Genomic DNA, 20,388 nt, shown 5'->3' with positions numbered 1-20,388 from the left:
TTTCAAAACTTGCTTAAACCTTTAAAACAAAATATACATATTTTTAACCTTTTAATGTAGGTAAAAATCCACATTCTTATGCCTCCTTATAATCCTTTTACCAAAGATATACTTTACTTTCCTTATACACCTTGCACATAAACTGTCTCTTCAATAGTTTTACATTTAGGAGGACTAATTACTTTTAAATTATACAACATTTCTTGCATAAATTCTTTTTTAACACACTTTTTTAATAACTCTTTTTTTTGAAGATGATAACCATTCTCTTCCAAAGCGAATCTTTTTTTTATGTCTGTGGACTAGACTGTCTAAGGCCACAAGAATAGAAGTTACTATAGTACATGTTACGCTGTTAACTTTTAGCAAACTTTACTTTTGTTGAAAACCTTGTAAGTTTGGGATTTTAATTATCCTTTGCTATTAATAAGACCTTGTTTTGTCCAAATTAACTTAGAATTTGTATAGACGGCTTTTTTTCTTAACTACTTGTCTATCTCTTTCTCTCTTTTTTTCTGTCTTTGATTTTGTCTCTCTCTCTTTGACTTTCCTTTTGCCTCTGTCTCTTCCTCTCTCTCTCTCTGCCTCTCTCTTTCTTTCTCTCTCTCTCTCTCCTTGACTCCCTCTTTGTCTGTCTCTTCCTCTCTGTCTCTTTCTCTCTGTCTTTGCCTCTTTTCCTCTCTGTCTCTTTCCTTTCTCTATCTCTGCTGGTCTTTCCTTGCCTCTGATAGCCACCTATGCTGCTTTTCTCTCAACCACTGTGTGTTGGGGGAAGGGGCTCTAAAACCAGCTGTAACCAAGTGTCTATGTACGGGAGCTAGTCTGTGTGCCCTGGCTTACAGGTTACCTTGTGCCATACCTTTGAAACAAGGGACCTGTCCAGGCTTCCTTCTAATGGTCAACCTACTTCTAATGCTGGCCAGTCTATCTTACACAAAGTTTTAAGTTTTCCTGGTGTCATAGTACTCCATAGTCTCCTTTAAATCTCCTGGTTTTTTTTTTAAATTTTTCAACATAGTTCCTAGTGAAGTGGGCTTACTTTTGCCTCACCCATGTTTCCTCGAGACAAAACACCACGCTCACACCACATGCACACCACAAAACAAAGAACGGGTTAAAAGGGCACACACACACACCTTTGTAGTTTACACTAAACCAAAATCAAAACCAAAATCAGAGTATCCAGAAATCCAAGCCAGGTCAAAACCAAAACCAAAGTATCAAGAAATCCAAGTCAAAAACAAAAACCAAAGTGCCAGTACAGGCACACCGTGGGTGATCAGGCCACGCTTCCACTCAAATGGAGTAGGCAAGTTCCCAAGACCAGTCCTGTCAAGCAATTCAAACCAAGTCAAAACCAAAACTAAAGTGCCAATAAAGGCACGCTGTGGGTGATCAGGCCATGCTTCCACTCAAATGGAGTGGGCATGTTCCCAAGACTGGTCCTGTCAAGCAATTCAAACCAAGTCAAAACCAAAACCAAAACCAAAGTGCTGATAAAGGCACACCGTGGGTGATCAGGCCACACTTCCACTAAAACGGAGTGGCAAGTTCCAAAGACTAGTCTTACCAAGTTTTAGATGTCAAGACTCTAGATGCCCGTTCCTTCCAGGTGCTCAGCCACTGCATTGATCCTCCATGGGGGCCTGCCACACACTGCTCTGGCGAGGTGTCCCACCAGGGCAAATGCCTACCTGGGAGTACTCTCAGGATCTGCATTGCTCGGGCTGGTCGTGGTCCCCCTCAGGGATGTTCCACAGGGCAGGCTTAAGCCACCTAAGGAGCTGCCTCGACCATCCACCAATCACCTCACTTCCCAGTCAGGGAACCAAGAAATGTAGCAGGACAAGGCACAGACAAAACTCCTCAGACACCAAGTTAAAGAAGGAAGAGGTTTATTCAGCTGGGAGCATTGGCAGGACTCCTGTCTCAAGAGTCGAGCTCCCTGAGTGAGCAATTCCTGTCTCTTTTAAGTGCTCACAACTCTAAGGGGGTCCACGTGAGAGGGTCATGATTGATTGAGCAAGGAGCAGGTATGTGATAGGGGTTGTATGCACCCGTGGTCAGAGTGAAACAGAACAGACCGGGAAGTTTTACAATGCCTTTCCATACAATGTGCGGAATCTATAGATAACATAACTGGTTAGGTCAGGGGTTGATCTTTAACTACCAGGCTTAGGTCAGGCAGGCCCAGGCCTGGTTTCAGATCTGGTTCCTAGGTGCTGGGCTACCTGCCTTTAGTTTTGCTTTTCTTTCTTTTTCTGAGTATAAAACAATATAAAACAATATGAGAGGGTCTGTCTCTCTTCTCTAAGTGACAGAGTGAGACTGTCTCAAAAAAAAAAAATAAAGGAAAACGCAATGGAATCAGCAGGTTCTAAGAAATAAAGAATGAAGAAACAAAGACCTACAGAAAGCCTGACTGAATGGAAGAGATAGACCATGCCATTCACTGGCATCTTTATCAATGTGGAAGAATCATGGAAAGGCTCTAGGAACATGAGGAGAGGCAAACAAAAAAGCTTTATGTAGATACACACACACATATATATATTTTATTTTATTTTTTATAGGCATGAGCCACCATGCCCGGCTATCTATATATATGTATATATACATATGTATATGTATATATACACATATATACATATACATATATACACACATACGTATATATACATACATATGTATATACATATACATATATCCATATATATACACATACGTATATATACACATATATATGTGTATATATGTATATACACACACATGTGTATATGTGTGTGTATATATACACACACATGTGTATATGTGTGTGTATATATACACACATGTGTATATGTGTGTATATATATACACACATGTGTATATGTGTGTATATATATACACACATGTGTATATATATATGTGTATATATATGTATATATATATTTTAATAGAGATGGGGTCGTGCCAGGCGCCGGCCTGGGCAACAAGAACGAAACTGCGCCCACTGGGGAAAAGCTTTGGAGGAGCATTCCCTGGGGTGTGTCCCATCCCCTATCCCAGCCTTTCCAGCCCATCTGTCCACCTGTAGCAGGGGCTAGGCCAGGTCCAACCTCTAAGCCGCCTCCAAGTACGGGCCCCAACCCTCTACCCACAGTTCCATCCAGAGGCGTGGTTGTAACCTCACCTTTTCTCTGAACCTGTTTCTGCATCCCACTCTCTGAGCCAACCCAGGCCCTGTCCGCACCCACCCAGGAGGAAACTAGAATTTCTGTGTTCGACCCTGAAAAGTAGAGGTTCCTCTTCAAAGAGACTTTACTCTCCACCTAATTAGAAATAAATAGTAACTTCTCTTAGGAGCGAAATGCATTCAAAGACCTGTGCTAACATTCTTAAGTATCTGTGAGGTGTAATAAAGAAATCAATGTACTTATGTTCTTAGCTCTCACAATTTAGCCTAAATATTTGCCCTGGCATGCTTATACTGGTCCAAGCAAGCATTAGGTCATAGCCTGTTCCTCTTCCTTATTTGAAGGTGTTTTTAGCTTTCTCAGCATTCCACAAGTTATTTCCTCCTTCCTTTGTTCTCCTCTGCCTTTGCTTCTTTTAAAAAGTTCTGACTTGGTAGCCAACCGGGTCAAATACAGAATGTGATGTTCCATTCCAGCCAATGGAAACTGGACGCTGCAGTAGGGTGGACACGTCAGGTTATAAATGACCCTGTTTCCTTTGTTTAGTGTACTCTAGTGGCAAAACTGCTGGCTAGTGTACCTGTTCTGCCAAAAGTAAAATGGGCTTACTGAGGAAATTAAATTTATGTTAAAGTGCTATTTCTTTATGCATCGGGGAACAAGCATTTCTAACAACCTGGTCCTACGTGGCTGAAACTGGATCCCAGAAGCCCCGTCCTTCCTGAGGCTCGTAGCGGAAGTGACGTCAGCCCGCCGCCACTATCTTTTCCCGCGCTGGCTGCCCACGGTCAGTGCTGTTTCACCTTTATCTTGGTGGAGTCGACCCCGGCTGTGGTGAGTTCCGCCCCTGCTTAGGGGTCCTGGAGACAGCGGGGGGATGGCAAAGGAAGGATTGGGCGCGGTCGCCCAGGAGCCTCTCGGATCCTGCTCATTTCACTAGCTTCTCCAGGGGTTGTTGGTCCTCCCAGCGTGGCCAGTTCCCAGCTGCAGGTTCAGTCGGTCCACGTCAGGAGCCGCGTCAGGAAGTGTGTTTGTCCCGTGTCCATGGGATGTTTTCTGGAGTGCTTTCATCCGCTGTGCTCCCCTTTTCAAAAGCTTCTAAAGCAACCTTGGTGAATTTTTTTCTTTCCGAAAGGAAAAGGATTTCTGACATTCTGGTAAGGTTGGCTCTGGCCCTGCATCCTCCCGCGTCAGGAACCTGGCGATTCCGGCGTGTTCTTGGTGAGCACCGGCGTTAAATTGGTTTCAAGAGGGCTCTGACTTCCATTTATTTGCTAAAAAATGTCTCATCTGAGAATCTGGCATTGCCTTGGTGTCCTTTGCTTATTTTTGACACATTACATTTGGATGGAAAAAACATAGTTGTTTAGGGTGTGTCTATTTCTGTATGTAAATAAGAACACGTGTAGACTGTAGGCCTTTCGTTTTTTTAAATTTTTATTTTCTTGGACGTTATTTGTTTTCTAGTTGTTACCAGCTACAAGCCTTTCTACTTAAGAAAGGCATGCCAGACACCCTGGCTCACATCTGTAATCCCAACACTTTGGGAGGCCAAGGCAGGTGGATCACCTGAGGTCAGGAGTTTGAGACCAGCCTCGCCAACATGGTGAAACAGGGTTTTGCCATAGAGATGGCGTTTTGCCATAGAGATAGCATTTTGCCATGTTTGCCAAGGCTGGTCTCGAGCTCCTGACCTCAGGTGATCTGCCTGCCTCAGCCTCCCAAAGTGCAGGGATTACAAGTGTGAGCCACCGTGCCTGGCCATCTTTTGAATATTTTAAATTCTGTTCTTCAGTCATCTTAGGTACGTAGTGAAGTTAGCAATAACACACGTGGCTGGTGACTACTTAATTGTTCTGTGCAGGTCTGGACTGCCTCCTGGTCATATTAGGGGGTAACAGCATCCACAGGAGATCAGGCTCTAAGGACAAATATCAGACTAATTATTAGGGTTATTTGAATGTAGGATTTTTTCAGTATTAAATAGAGGTAATGAGCCAGGCACGGTGGCTCATGCTTATTATCCCAGCACTTTGGGAGGTCAAGGCAGGAGGATTGTTTGAGCCCAGGAGTTTGAGACCAGCCTGGGCAACCTGGCAAAACCTAGTCTCTACTAAAAATACAAAAAATTAGACCCAGTGGTGAAGGGGGCCAGCCCCTCCACACCTGTGGGTATTTCTCATCAGGTGGGATGAGAGACTGAAAAAAGAAATAACACACAGAGACAAAGTATAGAGAAAGAACAGTGGGCCCAGGGGACTGGTGCTCAGCATAAGGAGGACCTGCACCGGCGCCAGCCTCTGCGTTCCCTCAGTATTTATTGATTATTATTTTTACTATCTTAGCGAGGGGAGTGTAGCAGGGCCACAGGTGGGGAGAAGGTCAGCAGGGAAATATGTGAGCAAAGGAATCTGTATCATGAATAAGTTCAAGGAAAGGTACTGTGCCTGGATGTGCACATAGGCTAGATTTATGTTTCTCTTTACCCAGACATCCCAGTGTAGCAAAGAGTAACAGAGCAGTATTGCTGCCAGCATATCTCACCTCTAGCTGCAGGGTGGTTTTCTCCTATCAGAATAGAATGAATGGGAATGGTCAGCTTTACACCGAGACATTCCATTCCCAGGGATAGGCAGGAGACAGAAGCCTTCCTCTTAACTGCAAAGAGGCCTCCCTCTTTCACTACTCCTCAGCACAGACCCCTTTATTGGGGGACCTGCCCCGATAATCACGTAGGTTCTTTTCTATTTTCCTAAGCGTCGGCTGGCTTGAGAAATAAAGGGACAGAGTACAAAAGAGAGAAATTTTAAAGCTGGGTGTCCGGGGGAGACATCACACGTTGGTAGGATCCGTGATGCCCCACAAGCCACAAGAACCAGCAAGTTTTTATTAGGGATTTTCAAAAGGGGAGGGAGTGTGCGAATAGGTGTGGGTGACAGACATCAAGTACTTAACAGGGTAATAGAATATCACAAGGCAAGTGGAGGCAGGGCAAGATCACAGGACCGAGGCGAAGTTAAAATTGCTAATGAAGTTTCGGGCACCACTGTCATTGATAACATCTTACCAGGAGACAGGTTTTGAGATCAACCGGTCTGACCAAAATTTATTAGGTGGGAATTTCCTCTTCCTAATAAGCCTGGGAGCGCTATGGGAGACTGGAGTTTATTTCACCTCTGCAATCTCGACCATAAGAGACAGGTACGCCCCCGGGGGGGTTTGGGCCAGTTCAGAGACCTACCCCTATGTGCGCATTCTCTTTCTCAGGGATGTTCCATGCTGAGAAAAGGAATTCAGTGATATTTCTCCCATTTGCTTTTGAAAGAAGAGAAATAGGGCTCTGTTTTGCCTGGCTCACCAGCAGTCAGAGTTTAAGGTTATCTCTCTTATTCCCTGAACAATTGCTCTTATCCTGTTCTTTTTTCAGCGTGCCCACATTTCATATTGCTCAAACACATATGCTGTAGAATTTTTGTAGTTAACGCGATTATTACAGGGTCCTGGAATGATATACATCCTCCTCAACTGACAAGATTAAGAGACTAAAGTAAAGACAGGCATAGGAAATCACAAGGGTATTGATTGGGGAAGTGATAAGTGTCCATGAAATCTTTACAATTTATGTTTAGAGATTGCAGTAAAGACAGGCATAAGAAATTACAAAAGTATTAATTTGGGGAACTAATAAATGTCCATAAAATCTTCACAATCCACGTTTTTCTGTCATGGCTTCAGTCAGTCCCTCCGTTTGGGGTCCTTGACTTCCCGCAACACCCTTTACGGGTGTTGGGCTGGGAGATGGTAAGGTCTTTCCTTTCCCATGAGGCCATATCTCAGGCTGTTTCAGTGGGGGGAAACCTTGGACAATACCCAGGCTTTCATGGGCAGAGGTCCTTGCGGCTTTCCGCAGTGCATTTTGTCCCTGGTTAATCAAGAATGGAGAATGGTGATGACTTTTACCAAGCATACTGCCTGCAAACATATTGTTAAGAAGGCACATCCTGCACAGCCCTAAATCAATTAAACTTTGATTCATTACAGCACATGTTTCTGTGAGCACAGGGTCGGGGCTAAAGTTACAGGTTAACAGCATCTCAAAGCAGAAACAATATTTCTTAGTACAGATCAAAATGGAGTTTCTTATGTCTTCCTTTTCTACATAGACAGAGTAAAAATCTGGTCTCTCTTTCTTTTCCCCACACAGTGGTGTGCACCTGTATTCCTAGCCACTTTGGGGGCTGAAGTGGGAGAATCACTTGAGGCCAGGAGTTTGAGACCAACCTGGCTGATATGGTGAAACACCATCTCTACTAAAAATACAAAAATTAGCCAGGCATGGTGCATACCTGTAATCCCAGCTACTCAGGAGGCTGAGGCCTGATAATCACTTGAACCTGGGAGGCAGAGGTTACAGAGTCGAGATTGTGCCACTGCACTCCAGCCTGGGTGGGAGAGTGAGACTCTGTCTCATAATAATAATAGTAATAATAATGATAATAAGGTGTGGTGATGCACACCTGTGGGCCCACCTATTCAGGAGACTGAGGTGGGAGGATCACTTGAGCCTGGGAGGTCTAGGCTACAGAGGGCTGTGTTAGTGCCATTGCACTTCAACCTGGGCAACAGAGTGAGACCCTGTCTGGATGGATGGATAGATAGATAGATAGATAGATAGATAGATACATAGATAGATACATAGATAGATACATAGATAGATAGACAGATAGAGGTAATGATAGCTATTGGGAAGGATGGTTATGATAATTAAGTGAGCATGTATATAGCTACTAGAGCTACTTCTGACATACTAGTCCTCAGTAAATGTCAGTTGCTGTTATTAATACTATCATTACTGAGTGACGATACTGAGTGTACAGTTTTTGGTGGCTTTCACATTTGTCACCTGCAGTGAGAAAGCTCATGCATAATGTTCGATGACTGATGTTTGATGCTTGATACAAACAGGACTTCAAATAACCCTGTACAAAGAGGAATGGAGATTGCCTCTATTCACCTAGATTCATAAGTTGCCCTGAGGCAATCTTGGCATCAAGGAAGAGAGCGTTGAGGCACAACTGACCATCAGCTTCAGAGCATGGCAGTCATTGATTTGTCCCATGGTAAGTCCTTGTTGATGCTCTTTTTCAGAGATTCTGATTTAGGTCGTCCTCCACAACATAAGAGTCCAGTGCGCTGGGCCTGAGCAGGCATGCCACTGTTTTTTTCTTTTGTTTTGTTCTGTTGTTTTTTCAAGATGGAGTTTCACTCTTGTTGCCCAGGCTAGAGTGCAATGGTGCAATCTCGGCTCACCGCAACCTCTGCCTCCTGGGTACAAGCGATTCTCCTGCCTCAGCCTCCCGAGTCGCTGGGATTACAGGCTAATTTTGTATTTTTAGTAGAGACGGGTTTCTCAGTGTTTGTCAGGCTGATCTTGAACTCCTGACCACAAGTGATTTGCTTGCCTTGGCCTGCCAAAGTGTTGGGATTACAGGCGTGAGCCACCACTGGTTCTTTTAGGAGGAATTGAAGTAAGATGTAGAATACTATTTTGTTTTGTTTTGTTTTGTTTTGTTTTATTTATTTATTGTAGACAGAATCTTGCTCTCTCACCCAGGCTGGAGTGCAGTGGTGCAATCTCAGTTCACTGCAACCTCCACCTTTTGGGTTAAAGTGATTCTCTTGCCTCAGTCTCCCATGCAGATGGGACCACAAGCACATATCACCAGGCTTGGCTAATATTGTTTGTTTGTTAAATGGAGCCTCCCTCTGTTACCCAGGCTGTAGTGCAGTGGCACAATCTTGACTCACTGCAACCTCTGCTTCCCTGGTTCAAGCAATTCTTTACCTCAGTCTCCTGTATTTATTTATTTATTTATTTTTTATTTTTTTAGTAGAGACGAGGTTTTGCCATGTTGGTCAGGCTGCTCTTCAACACCTGACCTCAAGTGATTTGCCCACCTTGGCCTCCCAAAATGTTGGGATTACAGGCATGAGCCACTGTGCCCAGTCAGAATGCTGTTTTAGAATTCAGCCCTGGTTTGTGTGCCTTAGGAAATGCTACATAAGCTTCATGAGTGTTACTACTATGGGCAGATAGAGAGTCACATTTTTCAGGGTGTAAGTTTCCTTGAAAAATGAAGCTATATCCCTTTACCCAACAGGCAGTTTGGCCCATGTCTGCTTTTCTAAGTCTAGGTGACACAGGACTACTATGGCATTTCATGAAAGTGTTGTGTGTGTGTAGTTTTCTCGAGTGTGCAGGAGCATATGGGAATTTCAAGCTAGGATGGAATGACTTCTGGGCATGAGAATGTGGGCAGCTCTGGCTTCTCATGCCTTCTTACTTTTCCACTAGGGTTTTTTCCCAGGGAACCAATCTGCCCTTTTGAAGAAAAGACAAAGATAGGAACGATGGTGGAGGACTACCTGGCAAATTCTTATCAGGTAAAAAGAAAATGTGCCATTGTACAAAATGACATGCTTACATCCAATAGGTAGACACATTTCCTTCTAGACAGACTCATCTCCAGAGTTTTCTTAGAGCAAATGAAGCCTTACTCAAGGACTGAGTCCCCAGATGAATTTCCCCAGGGAATGAAGTTTCCTATACATAAAGTGTTAACTTGAAAGTCAGTCCGGTAGCTCAGTAATTACTACTTAAGCTTGACCTTCATGATGCCAACTGCATCTTTCTTACATTGCTGGGTGCAGTGACAGATGATAAAGCTGATGAAAGTGTCCTTTTATCAAATTATTCACTTATCAGCATTTATCAGGCATCTGCAGTGTGCTGAGGAGTGTGCTGCATAGACACCAATGGGACAGGAAGAGTTCCTAACCTGGTTGTGCTGAGATAAAGTGTAAGCAGTGTGCAGTGGCTCATGCCTGTAATTCCAGCTACTCAGGAGGCTGGGGTGGGAGGGGAACTTCAGCCCAGGAGATCGAAGGTGCAGTAGGCAGCGATTGTGCCTGTGTGACACAGTGGGACCCTGTCTTTATATAGAAATAAACAAACAGATTAGATAGATAGATAGATAGATAGATAGATAGATAGATAGATAAAAATTCATGCTTAGGAAGTACTGTTCTCATCAAAATAAAAATTTAAAATTTAAAAATAAAAGTATTTAAAAATTAAAAATAGATCAAACAAAAAAAGAATTAAAAAAAATTTTAAAGTGCTGTTCAAGGCATATGCCTCTAGTAGGTTCACCTTGATTGCTTAGACACAAGAGCTCCTGAGACATTAAACACTGGAGTAGATCTTGGGAGATCTCAGAACCACATATAAGTGAGTATAAGTTTCCCCTTCCTCATTCTCCAGTGAACATTCGTGGCGTGTTCATTGGCTCAAACTGGCATGTGTGTGATGACTTAGGATTCAGTGACGTTTGATGATGTGGCTGTGGAGTTCACCCCAGAGGAGTGGGCTTTACTGGACACAACTGAGAAATGCCTCTACAGAGATGTGATGTTGGAGAACTATGTGAACCTGGCCTCTGTGGGTAAGAGTAACATCATTTTGCTTGGCATGGTGCCCTGCATCTGTAGTCCCAGATACTTGGGAGGCTGAGGTGGGAGAAGTGCTTGAGTGTGGGAGTTTGATATTAGCATGGACAATATTGTGAGACCGCATCTCTAAAAAAAAAATCATAAAAATAAAGACTAGGCCAGGCTTGGTGGCTCACACCTTTAATCCCAGCTCTTTGGGATGCCAAGGTGGGCAGATCATGAGGTCAGGAAATCAAGACCAGACTGGCTAACACAGTGAAACCCCGTCTGTAATAAAAATGCAGAAAATTTGCTGGGTATGTTGGAACATCCCTGTAGTCCCAGGCACTCGGGAGGCTGAGGCAGTAGAATCACTTGAACCCGGGAGGCAGAGGTTGCAGTGAGCCAAGACTGCATCACTGCACTCCAGCCTGGGTGACAGAGTGAGACTCCATCTCAAAAAAATAAAAAAAATATTTTTAAAGATCCACTTTACCTCAGAAGATTTAAGCTATTTTTCTCAGAATTTCAGATATCTCCGACTTTTATTTTCCATCTAGTCAAACATTCCTATGACCTAACAAAACTACCTGTTCTTTTTTTTGTTAACTTTATCATTTTGATACATGCTCTTTATCCCAATCTTTCCTACTTTCCTTTCCTGATAATCTTCTCTTCCTCTTCCCTATTGTTTTATTTTTCACAGAAGCAGTTTGTAATAAACTATCTAAACACATCAATTGTGTAATAAACCCCACGTCCTTATAGCCAAATTTTTGACATATCAAAATCCTCAAAGTTCTCTGGCCTATCTTTTATTACTGTGTTTAATTAGAAAACAGGTACAAATGACTCATCGTTTTAAACATTTCTTCTATAAATCCTTACATTTCTTTTTCTGCTTAACTTCAGAATGGGAAATACAACCTAGAACCAAATGGTCATCACTTCAGCTTGGTTTTTTGAGGAATCCAATATTCAATAGGATACAAATGGCAGGATGAGTGATATTTCTTAGTTTCCTCTCAGAAAAGATTGAGAATTCCATTCTAGGAAATCAGCACGGTCAGAACTATGGCTTACTTCTGTAATCCCAGCTACTAGGGAGGCTGAGGTGAGAGGATCATTTAAGCCCAGTAGTTTAAGACAAGCCTAGACAATATAGCAAGATCCCATCTCTGATTTTAAAAAGAGGCTGGATGTGATGGCTCATGCCTGTAATCCCAACACTATGGGAGGTTGAGGTAGGTGGTCACTTGAGGTCGGGGGTTTAAAACTAGCCTGGCCAACATGATGAAACTCCGTCTGTACTAAAAATACAAAATTAACCGAGTGTGGTGGTGGGCACCTGTCATACCAGTCACTTGGGAGGCTGTGGCAGGAAAATCACTTGAACCCAGAGGTGGAGGTTACTGAGTGAGCCAAGATTGCACCACTTCATTCCAGCCTGGGCGATGGAGTGAAACTTCATCTCACAAAAAAAAGAAAGAAAGAAAGAAGGAAAATAAACTGAGTCTGTAATCCCAGCACTTTGGGATGCCAAGGTGGGTGGATCACTTGAGGTTAGCACTTTGAGACTAGCCTCTATCTCTACTAAAAATACAAAATTAGCCAGGCATGGTGGTGGGCACCTGTAATCCCAGTTACTTGGGAGGCTGAGGCAGAATTGCTTAAACCTGGGAGGTGGAGTGTGCAATGAAAAAGAAACAGCACAAATGAGAGATAATTAAGAGAATTAGAGAAGTAGCCTGCACCATTGAGGGAGCAAAGTCTCTGGAGAGATAGTCTGAATGTGATGAATTTTGTGATGTTCCATACCTATATAACTTGTCACTGCAAAATACCGACAAGTACATATTCCCACATACGTAACTAGACATTGAGGATTGGAACAGTTTCATGAAAATCTACACTATTTTGCTGGGTACAATGGCTGATGCCTGTAATCCCAGCAGCTTGGGAAGCTGAGGCAGGAGAATCACTTGAGTCTAGGAGTTCAAGAGCAGCCTGGGCATCAGGGAGACCCTGTGTCTACAAAAAATAAAAAATTAGCTGGGTGTGTTGCCATGCAACTGTAGTCGAAGCTCCTTGGGGCACTGAGGCAGGATGATGACTTGAGCCTGGGAGATTAAGGCCGCAATGAGCTGTGATTCTGCCATGGTACCAGCCTGGGTGACAGAGTGAGACCCTGTCTCAAACCACCCCCAACAATTAAAAACAGTTTTTTTTTTTTGAGTAATTAGAGCCAGTGGAATAAAATTCTAGCAAAAGATCCCATCATTCAATCTGGAAGAAATCAAGAGGGTAGGAAATGAAAAAAAAATTAAACATTAAAAAGTAAAATGATAATTGTCACCAAAATAATGTTTCTGTGTTCAGATGGGTGAAATCTCTTAATATGTCTGAAAACATTTTAAATCCTTTATCCCTTCATCAGCAGACAAGAAGCTACAGTGGATGGAAACTCTGTGAGAATTGTGGAGAGGTCTTCAGTGAATGGTTTTGCCTTAAAACACACATGAGAGCTCAGAATGGAGGGAACATCTTTGAAGGTAATTGTTATGGAAAAGACATCCTCAGTGTGCACAAGGAAGCCTCTATTGGACAGGAACTTTCCAAATTTAATCCATGTGGAAAAGTCTTCACCTTAACTCCAGATCTTGCTGCACATCTTGGAATTCTCAATGCAAGACAACCATACAAATGTAAGGAATGTAAAAAAGGCTTTAAGTATTTTGCAAGCCTTGATAATCACATGGGAATCCACATTGGAGAGAAACTCTGTGAATTTCAGGAATGTAGGAGAGCCATCACTCATTCCTCACACCTAAAGCAGTGTGTAACAGTTCATACTGGAAAGAAATCTAAAAAGACTAAGAAACATGGGAAATCCTTCACTAATTTTTCTCAACTTTCTGCACATGTGAAAATTCATAAAGGAGAGAAGTCCTTTGAATGTAAAGAATGTGGAAGATCCTTTAGAAATTTCTCATCCTTTAATGTTCACATTCAAATTCACACTGGAATAAAACCACACAAATATACGGAATGTGGGAAAGCCTTCACTAGGTCAACTCACCTTACTCAACATGTAAGAACTCACACTGGAATAAAACCCTATGAATGCAAGGAATGTGGCCAAGCCTGCACTCAGTACACGGGCCTTGCTATACACATACGAAATCACACTGGAGAGAAACCCTATCAGTGTAAGGAATGTGGGAAAGCCTTCAATGGATCCTCAACCCTTACTCAACATAAAAGAATTCACACAGGAGAGAAGCCTTATGAATGTGTTGAATGTGGGAAGACCTTCATTACTTCTGATCATAGTAAACATTTGAAAACTCACCATGAAGAAAGGCCCTTTGTATGCAAGATATGTGGGAAAGCATTTCTATATTCCTCACCCCTTAATGTTCACCTGCGAACTCATACCAGAGAGAAAGCCTTCATATGTAAAGAATGTGGGAAAGCTTTTGCTGTTTCCTCACACCTAAGTAGACATGAAAGAATTCACACTGGGGAGGAACCCTATGAATATAAGGGTATGAATGTTACCATTTAGCTCATTGGTTGCCATCTTTAATTAGTGGCAGTGACACTAAAGATATTCAGATTTGTCCTAAATGCCTTTTGGAGGTTGTAATGGCTCATGAATTGGCCTTGGGTGCCATCCCAAGGGTCTGAAATTAAACCTACAGGTTCTGAATACAACTTCATGGTTGCCTGAGTCTGGGCATCTGTGAAGAAGGGTAATGGATGGTGAGGTCAGTACTGCAGGCTACCTTACCTTGGTGATTAGATTTCTAAGATCATAGCATTAAGAATTTCTGTATGAGATAAGTCATCTAGATAGGTCCCAGCCCCTGTTAGTAGCTGCCAGTGTGGCACATTCATGTCAAAATTTCCCAGAAGCCAAGATGATATAGGCCCCAGAGGTGGGTTGTTAAAAGATGCTCCTCTAAGGGTCTCTTCTGTTCCCACGGATCCTGCAGAGCATGGCAGGTATGAAACCATCCTTAACTGCCTGTGCACTTTCACAGCTGATTATTTCTGTGTCCCCTTCTTGTAAAATCTATGATATGTGACAACCTTACCTGTTCTGTCTTCTCTGTCCATTTTAGGTGGCACAACCTAAGTGGAAGTGTCTCTTCTGGTATAATCCAGTCTTCGTGCTCACTTCTGTTAAGATGGCTGATATAGTCCATGAATCCCACTCATGATCTCTTTGTCAAATGATTGTTCAGCCACACTTTCAGGATTCTCTTCAGTACACGTTTTCTAATTTTTGCATTATGGATAGGCTGAGAATTTTCCAAATCTCCAGGTTCTGGTTCCTTTTTCTTTAACAATTTCTTCTGCAATTCAGGTCTCCTCTTTTGCATTTTACTATAAGCAGTCAGGAAGAATGAAGCTTCCTGTGTCCTTTAACACTTTAATTACAGATCTTAGTGATACATACCCAGTTTTATCTCTCTCAAGCTCTACCTTCCACAAAATGCTAGAATACAGTTTTGCTAAGTTCTTCACCACTTCATATAAAGGGTTGTCTTTTCTTCATTTCCCAATAGCATGTTCCTCATTCCCCAATGACACCTCACCAGAATCACCCTTACTATTATTTCCAGCTTGCACATCAGAATTTTTCCAGCCTCTACTCATTTGTCAGTTTCAAAGCTGCTTCACATTTTTAGTTTTTTTATTTGTTTGTTTGTTTTTAATTGCAGTGCCTCACTTCTCAGTGCCAAAATCTGCCTTAATCAGCTCAGGCAACCATAACAGAATACCACAGACCAAATGGCTTACAAATTCATTTAATTTTAAATAAATGAGGTTAAAAACACAAAATTTTATTTTTTGAGATGGAGTTTGTGTTTTTACTTAACCATGTATCTTGGAAATCACTTAATGTGAGTTCATAGAGATCTTCATTCATTTCTAGAGCTGCAGGATACTCCATTGGTTGATGTACCATATATTCAGATACTCTAATACTTGAGAGCATTTAGGCATTCAAATTGAAATTACAAACAGTGCTGCAATTAATACTCTTGAACTTATTTGAATTGTTAAAGGTTTACCTTTAAGGCAAATTCTTAGAAGTTTAGACTGAATCCTGGACTTAGTATTAAAAAAAAGTCTTAAAAGTAGGATTGTGGCTGGGCACGGTGGCTCATGCCTGTAATCCCAATACTTTGGGAGGCCGAGGTGGGTAGATCACTTGAGGTCAGGAGTTCGAGAACAGCATGACCAACATGGTGAAACCCCGTCTCTACTAAAAATACAAAAAATTAGCAGGGTGTGGTGGCACACCTATAATCCCAGCTACTCAGGAGGCTGAGGCAGGAGAATCACTTGAACCCAGGAAGTGGAGGTTGGGGTGAGCCGAGATCATGCCATTGCACTCCAGCCTGGGCAACAACAGTGAAACTCCATCTCAAAAAAAAAAAAAAAAGTAGGATTGCAAGGCCAGGCACAGTTGCCCATGCCTGTAACCCCAGCACTTTGAGCTCCTTAGTTCGAGACCAGCCTGAGTAACATGGTGAGCCCATCTCTAAAAAATATACAAAAATTAGCTGGGTGTGGTGGCTCATGCCTGTAGTCCCCAGCTACTCTGGAGGTTGAGGTGGGAGCATCGCTTGAACCTGGGAGGTGGAGGCTGCAGGTAGCCCAGATTGCACCACTGCACATTCCAGCCTGGGGGACACAGCAAAACTCTCTCAAAAAAAAAAAAAAAAAAAAAAGGGAAAAGAAAAAGTCCGTGCACGGTGGCTCACGCTTGTAATCACAACACTTTGGGAGGGCAAGGGGGTGGATTGCCTGAGCTCAGAAGTTTGAGACCAGGCTGGGCAACATGGCCAAACCCTGTCTTTACTAAAAATTAAAAAAAATTAGCCAAGTGTGGTGGTGCATTCCTGTAGTCCCAGTTACTAGGGAGACAGGCACAAGAATCGCTTGAACCCAGGAAGTGGAGGTTGCAGTGAGTTGAGATCGTGCCACTGCACTCCAGCCTGGGCAACAGAGGGATACTCTGCCTCAAAATTAAAAAAAAAAAAAAAAAGAAAACGGTTTCCAGATTGCACAGGTAGTGTTTTTGGGTATTGCCAATTCCTTCTCTGTAGTATCCAGCCTCCAAATTGTCCCCCAGTAATCTCTGCTTCTCAATACTCATACCTTTGTGTAGTCCTCTCACATTGTAGCAGGCTTCGTCTCTGTGACTAGCAGAATGTGGCAAAAATCATGTTAAGTCACTGCTGAAGTTTGGGTTACAAAAGACCACACACAAATGGAATCTCACTGGAGTCCACACAGTGAAAGCAATCTTGAAAAAGAAGTTTGTTGGGTAGGGCAAGGTGGCTCAAGCCTGTAATCGCAGCACTCTGGGAAGCTAAGGCAGGCAGATCATTTGACATCAGAAGTTTGAGACCAGCCTGGCCAATATGGTGAAACCCTGTCTCTACTAAAAACACAAAAATTAGTGAGGCATGGTGGCAGGCTTCTGTAATACCAGGTACTCAGGAGGCTGAGGCAGGAGAATCGTTTGAACCCAGGAGGTGGAGGTTGTGGTGGTGAGCCGAGATCATGCCATTGCCCTCCAGTCTGGGCAACAGAGCGAGACTTAGTCTCAAAAAAAAACAAAAACAAACAAAAAAAAGGATTGTTGGAAAATTCAGACTTTGTGATGTCAAAAGTTACTAGCCTGTAATACCAACAATTCAGGAGGCTGAGTCAGGAAAACTGCTTGAGCCCGGGAGTTTGAGACCAGCTTGGGGAACTTAAGGAGACTTCATCTCTACAAAAAATAAAAATAAAAAATAGCTTGGCATGGTGGTGCATGCCTGTAGTCCCAGCTACTCAGGAGCTGAGATAGGAGGGATCTCTTGAGCCCAAGAAGTCGACCCTGCAGTGAGCTGTGATCACACCATTGCATTCCAGCCTGGACAACAGAGCAAGAACCTGTCTCAGGAAAAAAAGCAGAAAAAATGGTACTACAAAGATATAGTAATCAAAACAATGTGGTATAGGCATAACTAGACATGGAGACCATTGTTATAGCATAAAGAGACCAGAAATAAACCTTCACAGATATAATCAAATGGCTTTCGACCATGGTGCCAAGAACCTTCAATGGAGAAAAGGCAGTCTTTTTTCTTTTTTTCTTGCTGGGCTGCATTTCCAGGAGGTTAGGCATTCTTAGTCGCAGGAAGAGATAGGAGGTCGGCATAAGATACAGGTCATAAAGAGCTTGCTGATAAAACAAGATGCGGTAAAGAACCCAGCCAAATCCCACCAAATCCAAGATGGTGACAAAAGTGACCTCTGGTCATCCTCACTGCTCATTATAGGTTAATTATAATGCAGTAGCATGCTAAAAAGTCACTTCCGCCAGCTCCATGACTTTTTACAAATGTCATGGCCATGTTTGGAAGTTTACCTATATAGTCTAAAAAGGGAGGGATGTAGGCCGGGCGCGGTGGCTCACGCCTGTAATCCCAGCACTGTGGGAGGCCAAGGCAGATGGATCACAAGGTCAGGAGATCAAGACCATCCAGGCTAACACGGTGAAACCCCGTCTCTACTAAAAATACAAAAAATTAGCTGGGTGTGGTGGCCGGCACCTGTAGTTCCAGCTACTCACGAGGCTGAGGCAGGAGAATGGTGTGAATCCAGGAGGCGGAGCTTGCAGTGAACGGAGATCGCGCCACTGCACTCCAGCCTGGGCGACAGAGTGAGACTCCATCTCAAAAAAAAAAAAAAAAAGGAGGGATGCTAGGTTCCAGAAAATCTCTGCCCCTTTCCTGAAAAACTTATTGACAACCCACCCCTTATTTAGCATATAATCAATAAATAACCATAAGTATACTCAATAGAGCAGTGCATACCACTGTTCTGCCTATGGAGTAGCCATTCTTTTGTTTCTTTACTTCTCTAATAAACTTGCTTTCACTTTATGAACTCCCCAAATTCTTTCTTGTGTAAGATCCAAGAACCCTCTCTTGGGGTCTGGATCCAGACGCCTTTCCATTAACAATACCATCATGATCCAGGAATCCCACTACTGTGTATATTTCCATAGGAAATGACGTGAATATCTTGAAGAGATATCTGCATTCCCATGTTCATTGCAGCCTTCTTCATAATAGACAAGTATGGAAACAACCTAAATGTTCCTGGACATTTAGAAATGAAGAAAATGTGATTATATATGTGAATATTATTTAGCCTTAAAAAGAGAAGGAAATCTTGTATAATCTCACATATATGTGGGCTGTAACTTAGCCACATAGTCCTTGACTCACAGAAGCAAAGAAGAGAATGCTGGCTGGGCGCGGTGGCTCACGCCTGTAATCCCAGCACTTTGGGAGGCTGAGGTAGGTGGATCACGAGGTCAGGAGTTCGAGACCAGCCTGGCCAACATGGTAAAGCTCCATGTCTTCTAAAAATACAAAAATTAGCCGGGCGTGGTGGTGGGCGCCTGTAATCCCAGGTACTCAGGAGGCTGAGGCACAAGAATCCTTTGAAGCCAGGAGGCGGAGGCTGCAGTGAGCCAAGATCCTGCCACTGCACTCCAGCCTGGGCACAGAGTGATACTCCATCTGAAGAAAAAAAAAAAGTGGAGAATTTTGGTTGCCAGGGACTGGGAGAATGGGGAGAGACTGGGGAGACATTAGTCAAAGGGTATAAACTTTCAATTACAAGATGAAGAAATTCAGGAATTTAATGTACAGCATGGAGATTTTAGTTAACAATACTGTATTGTCCAGCTGGGTGTGGTGGCTCACGCCTGTAATCCCAGCACTTTGGGAAGCAGAGGTGGGGGGATCAAGAGGTCAAGAGATCAAGACCTTCCTGGCCAACATGGTGAAACCCCGTCTCTACTAAAAATACAAAAAATTAGCCCAGCATGGTGGTGCGCATCTGTAATCCCAGCTACTTGGGAGGCTGAGGAAGGAGAATCGCTTGAATCTGGGAGGCAGAAGTTGCAGTAAACCAAGATCACACCACTGCACTCCAGCCTGGTGAGAGAGAAAGACTCCGACTCAAAAAAAATAAAAGAACAAAAAACAAAAAACTGTATTGTATACTTGGAGTTTACTAAGACAGCAGATTTTAAGTGTTCTCAACACAGTAAAAAAGGTGACTGTGAAGTGATGGATACATAAATTAGTATGATAGTGGTAATCATTTCACAATGTTTATACTAAACATCACATTGCACACTTTAAGTATATACAGTTTTTCTTTGTCAATGAGGTATCAATAAAGCTTGTGGTGGGAGGTGGGGGAGAAGTGTTAGCAGAAAAACTGGATATAGACATGCATAAGAAGGGAGTTAGACCCTAACCTTATACCATATATAAAATGAACTTAAAATGGATCAAGGCCAGGTACAGTGGTTCACACCTGTAATCCCAGCACTTTGAGAGACTGACGCAGGGGAATCACAAGGTCAGGAGTTTGAGACCAGCCTGGCCAATACGGTGAGACCCCGCCTCTACTAAAAATACAAAAATTAGCCGGGTGTGGTGGTGGGCACCTGTAATCTCAGCTACTTGGGAGGCTGAGACAGAAGAATTGCTTGAACCGGGGAGGCAGAGGTTGCATTGAGCTGGGATCACGCCATTGCACTCCAGCCTGGGCAACAAGAGTGAAACTCCATCTCAAAAAAAAAAAAAAAGATGAAAAATCATTAACTCTTTCCTTGCCTAACACAGCC

At 43.0% G+C, this 20,388-nt stretch overlaps 1 protein-coding gene across 4 annotated transcripts; it reads left to right on the top strand.

Annotated features, from left to right (window-relative positions):
• The first annotated feature begins 3,621 nt into the window (after nt 1-3,621).
• Nucleotides 3,622-15,518, top strand: LOC455686 (putative zinc finger protein 812). 4 transcript variants are annotated; one of them, XM_054674038.1, is made up of 4 exons: nt 3,622-4,010; nt 8,142-8,296; nt 9,532-9,620; nt 13,105-15,518. In XM_054674038.1, the coding sequence occupies exons 2-4, from the start codon at nt 8,272-8,274 to the stop codon at nt 14,233-14,235; spliced, it is 1,245 nt and encodes a 414-aa protein (XP_054530013.1). In that variant the 5' UTR covers nt 3,622-4,010; nt 8,142-8,271; the 3' UTR covers nt 14,236-15,518. The 4 variants fall into 4 exon arrangements, with proteins under 4 accessions (XP_054530013.1, XP_054530014.1, XP_063657209.1 ...); XM_063801139.1 differs by lacking the exon at nt 3,622-4,010 and adding an exon at nt 10,501-10,681 and having other exon boundaries at nt 13,108-15,518; XM_054674039.1 differs by lacking the exon at nt 9,532-9,620.
• The last annotated feature ends 4,870 nt before the right edge of the window (nt 15,519-20,388 follow it).

The sequence above is a fragment of the Pan troglodytes genome, chromosome 20 (genome assembly GCF_028858775.2).
Source record: "Pan troglodytes isolate AG18354 chromosome 20, NHGRI_mPanTro3-v2.0_pri, whole genome shotgun sequence".
Taxonomy (NCBI): Eukaryota; Metazoa; Chordata; class Mammalia; order Primates; family Hominidae; genus Pan; species Pan troglodytes.
Note: the sequence above shows the minus strand (reverse complement) of the source record. Positions and strands in the feature narration are given on the sequence as shown.

Bases quoted from the DNA above. Each gene is read 5' to 3' on its own strand.
- LOC455686 (XM_016934956.4), top strand. From the start codon at position 11,516: ATGACTCATCGTTTTAAACATTTCTTCTATAAATCCTTACATTTCTTT. The intron at 11,663-13,104 runs GCAGGATGAGTG...TCCCTTCATCAG, and splicing joins TATTCAATAGGATACAAATG to CAGACAAGAAGCTACAGTGG.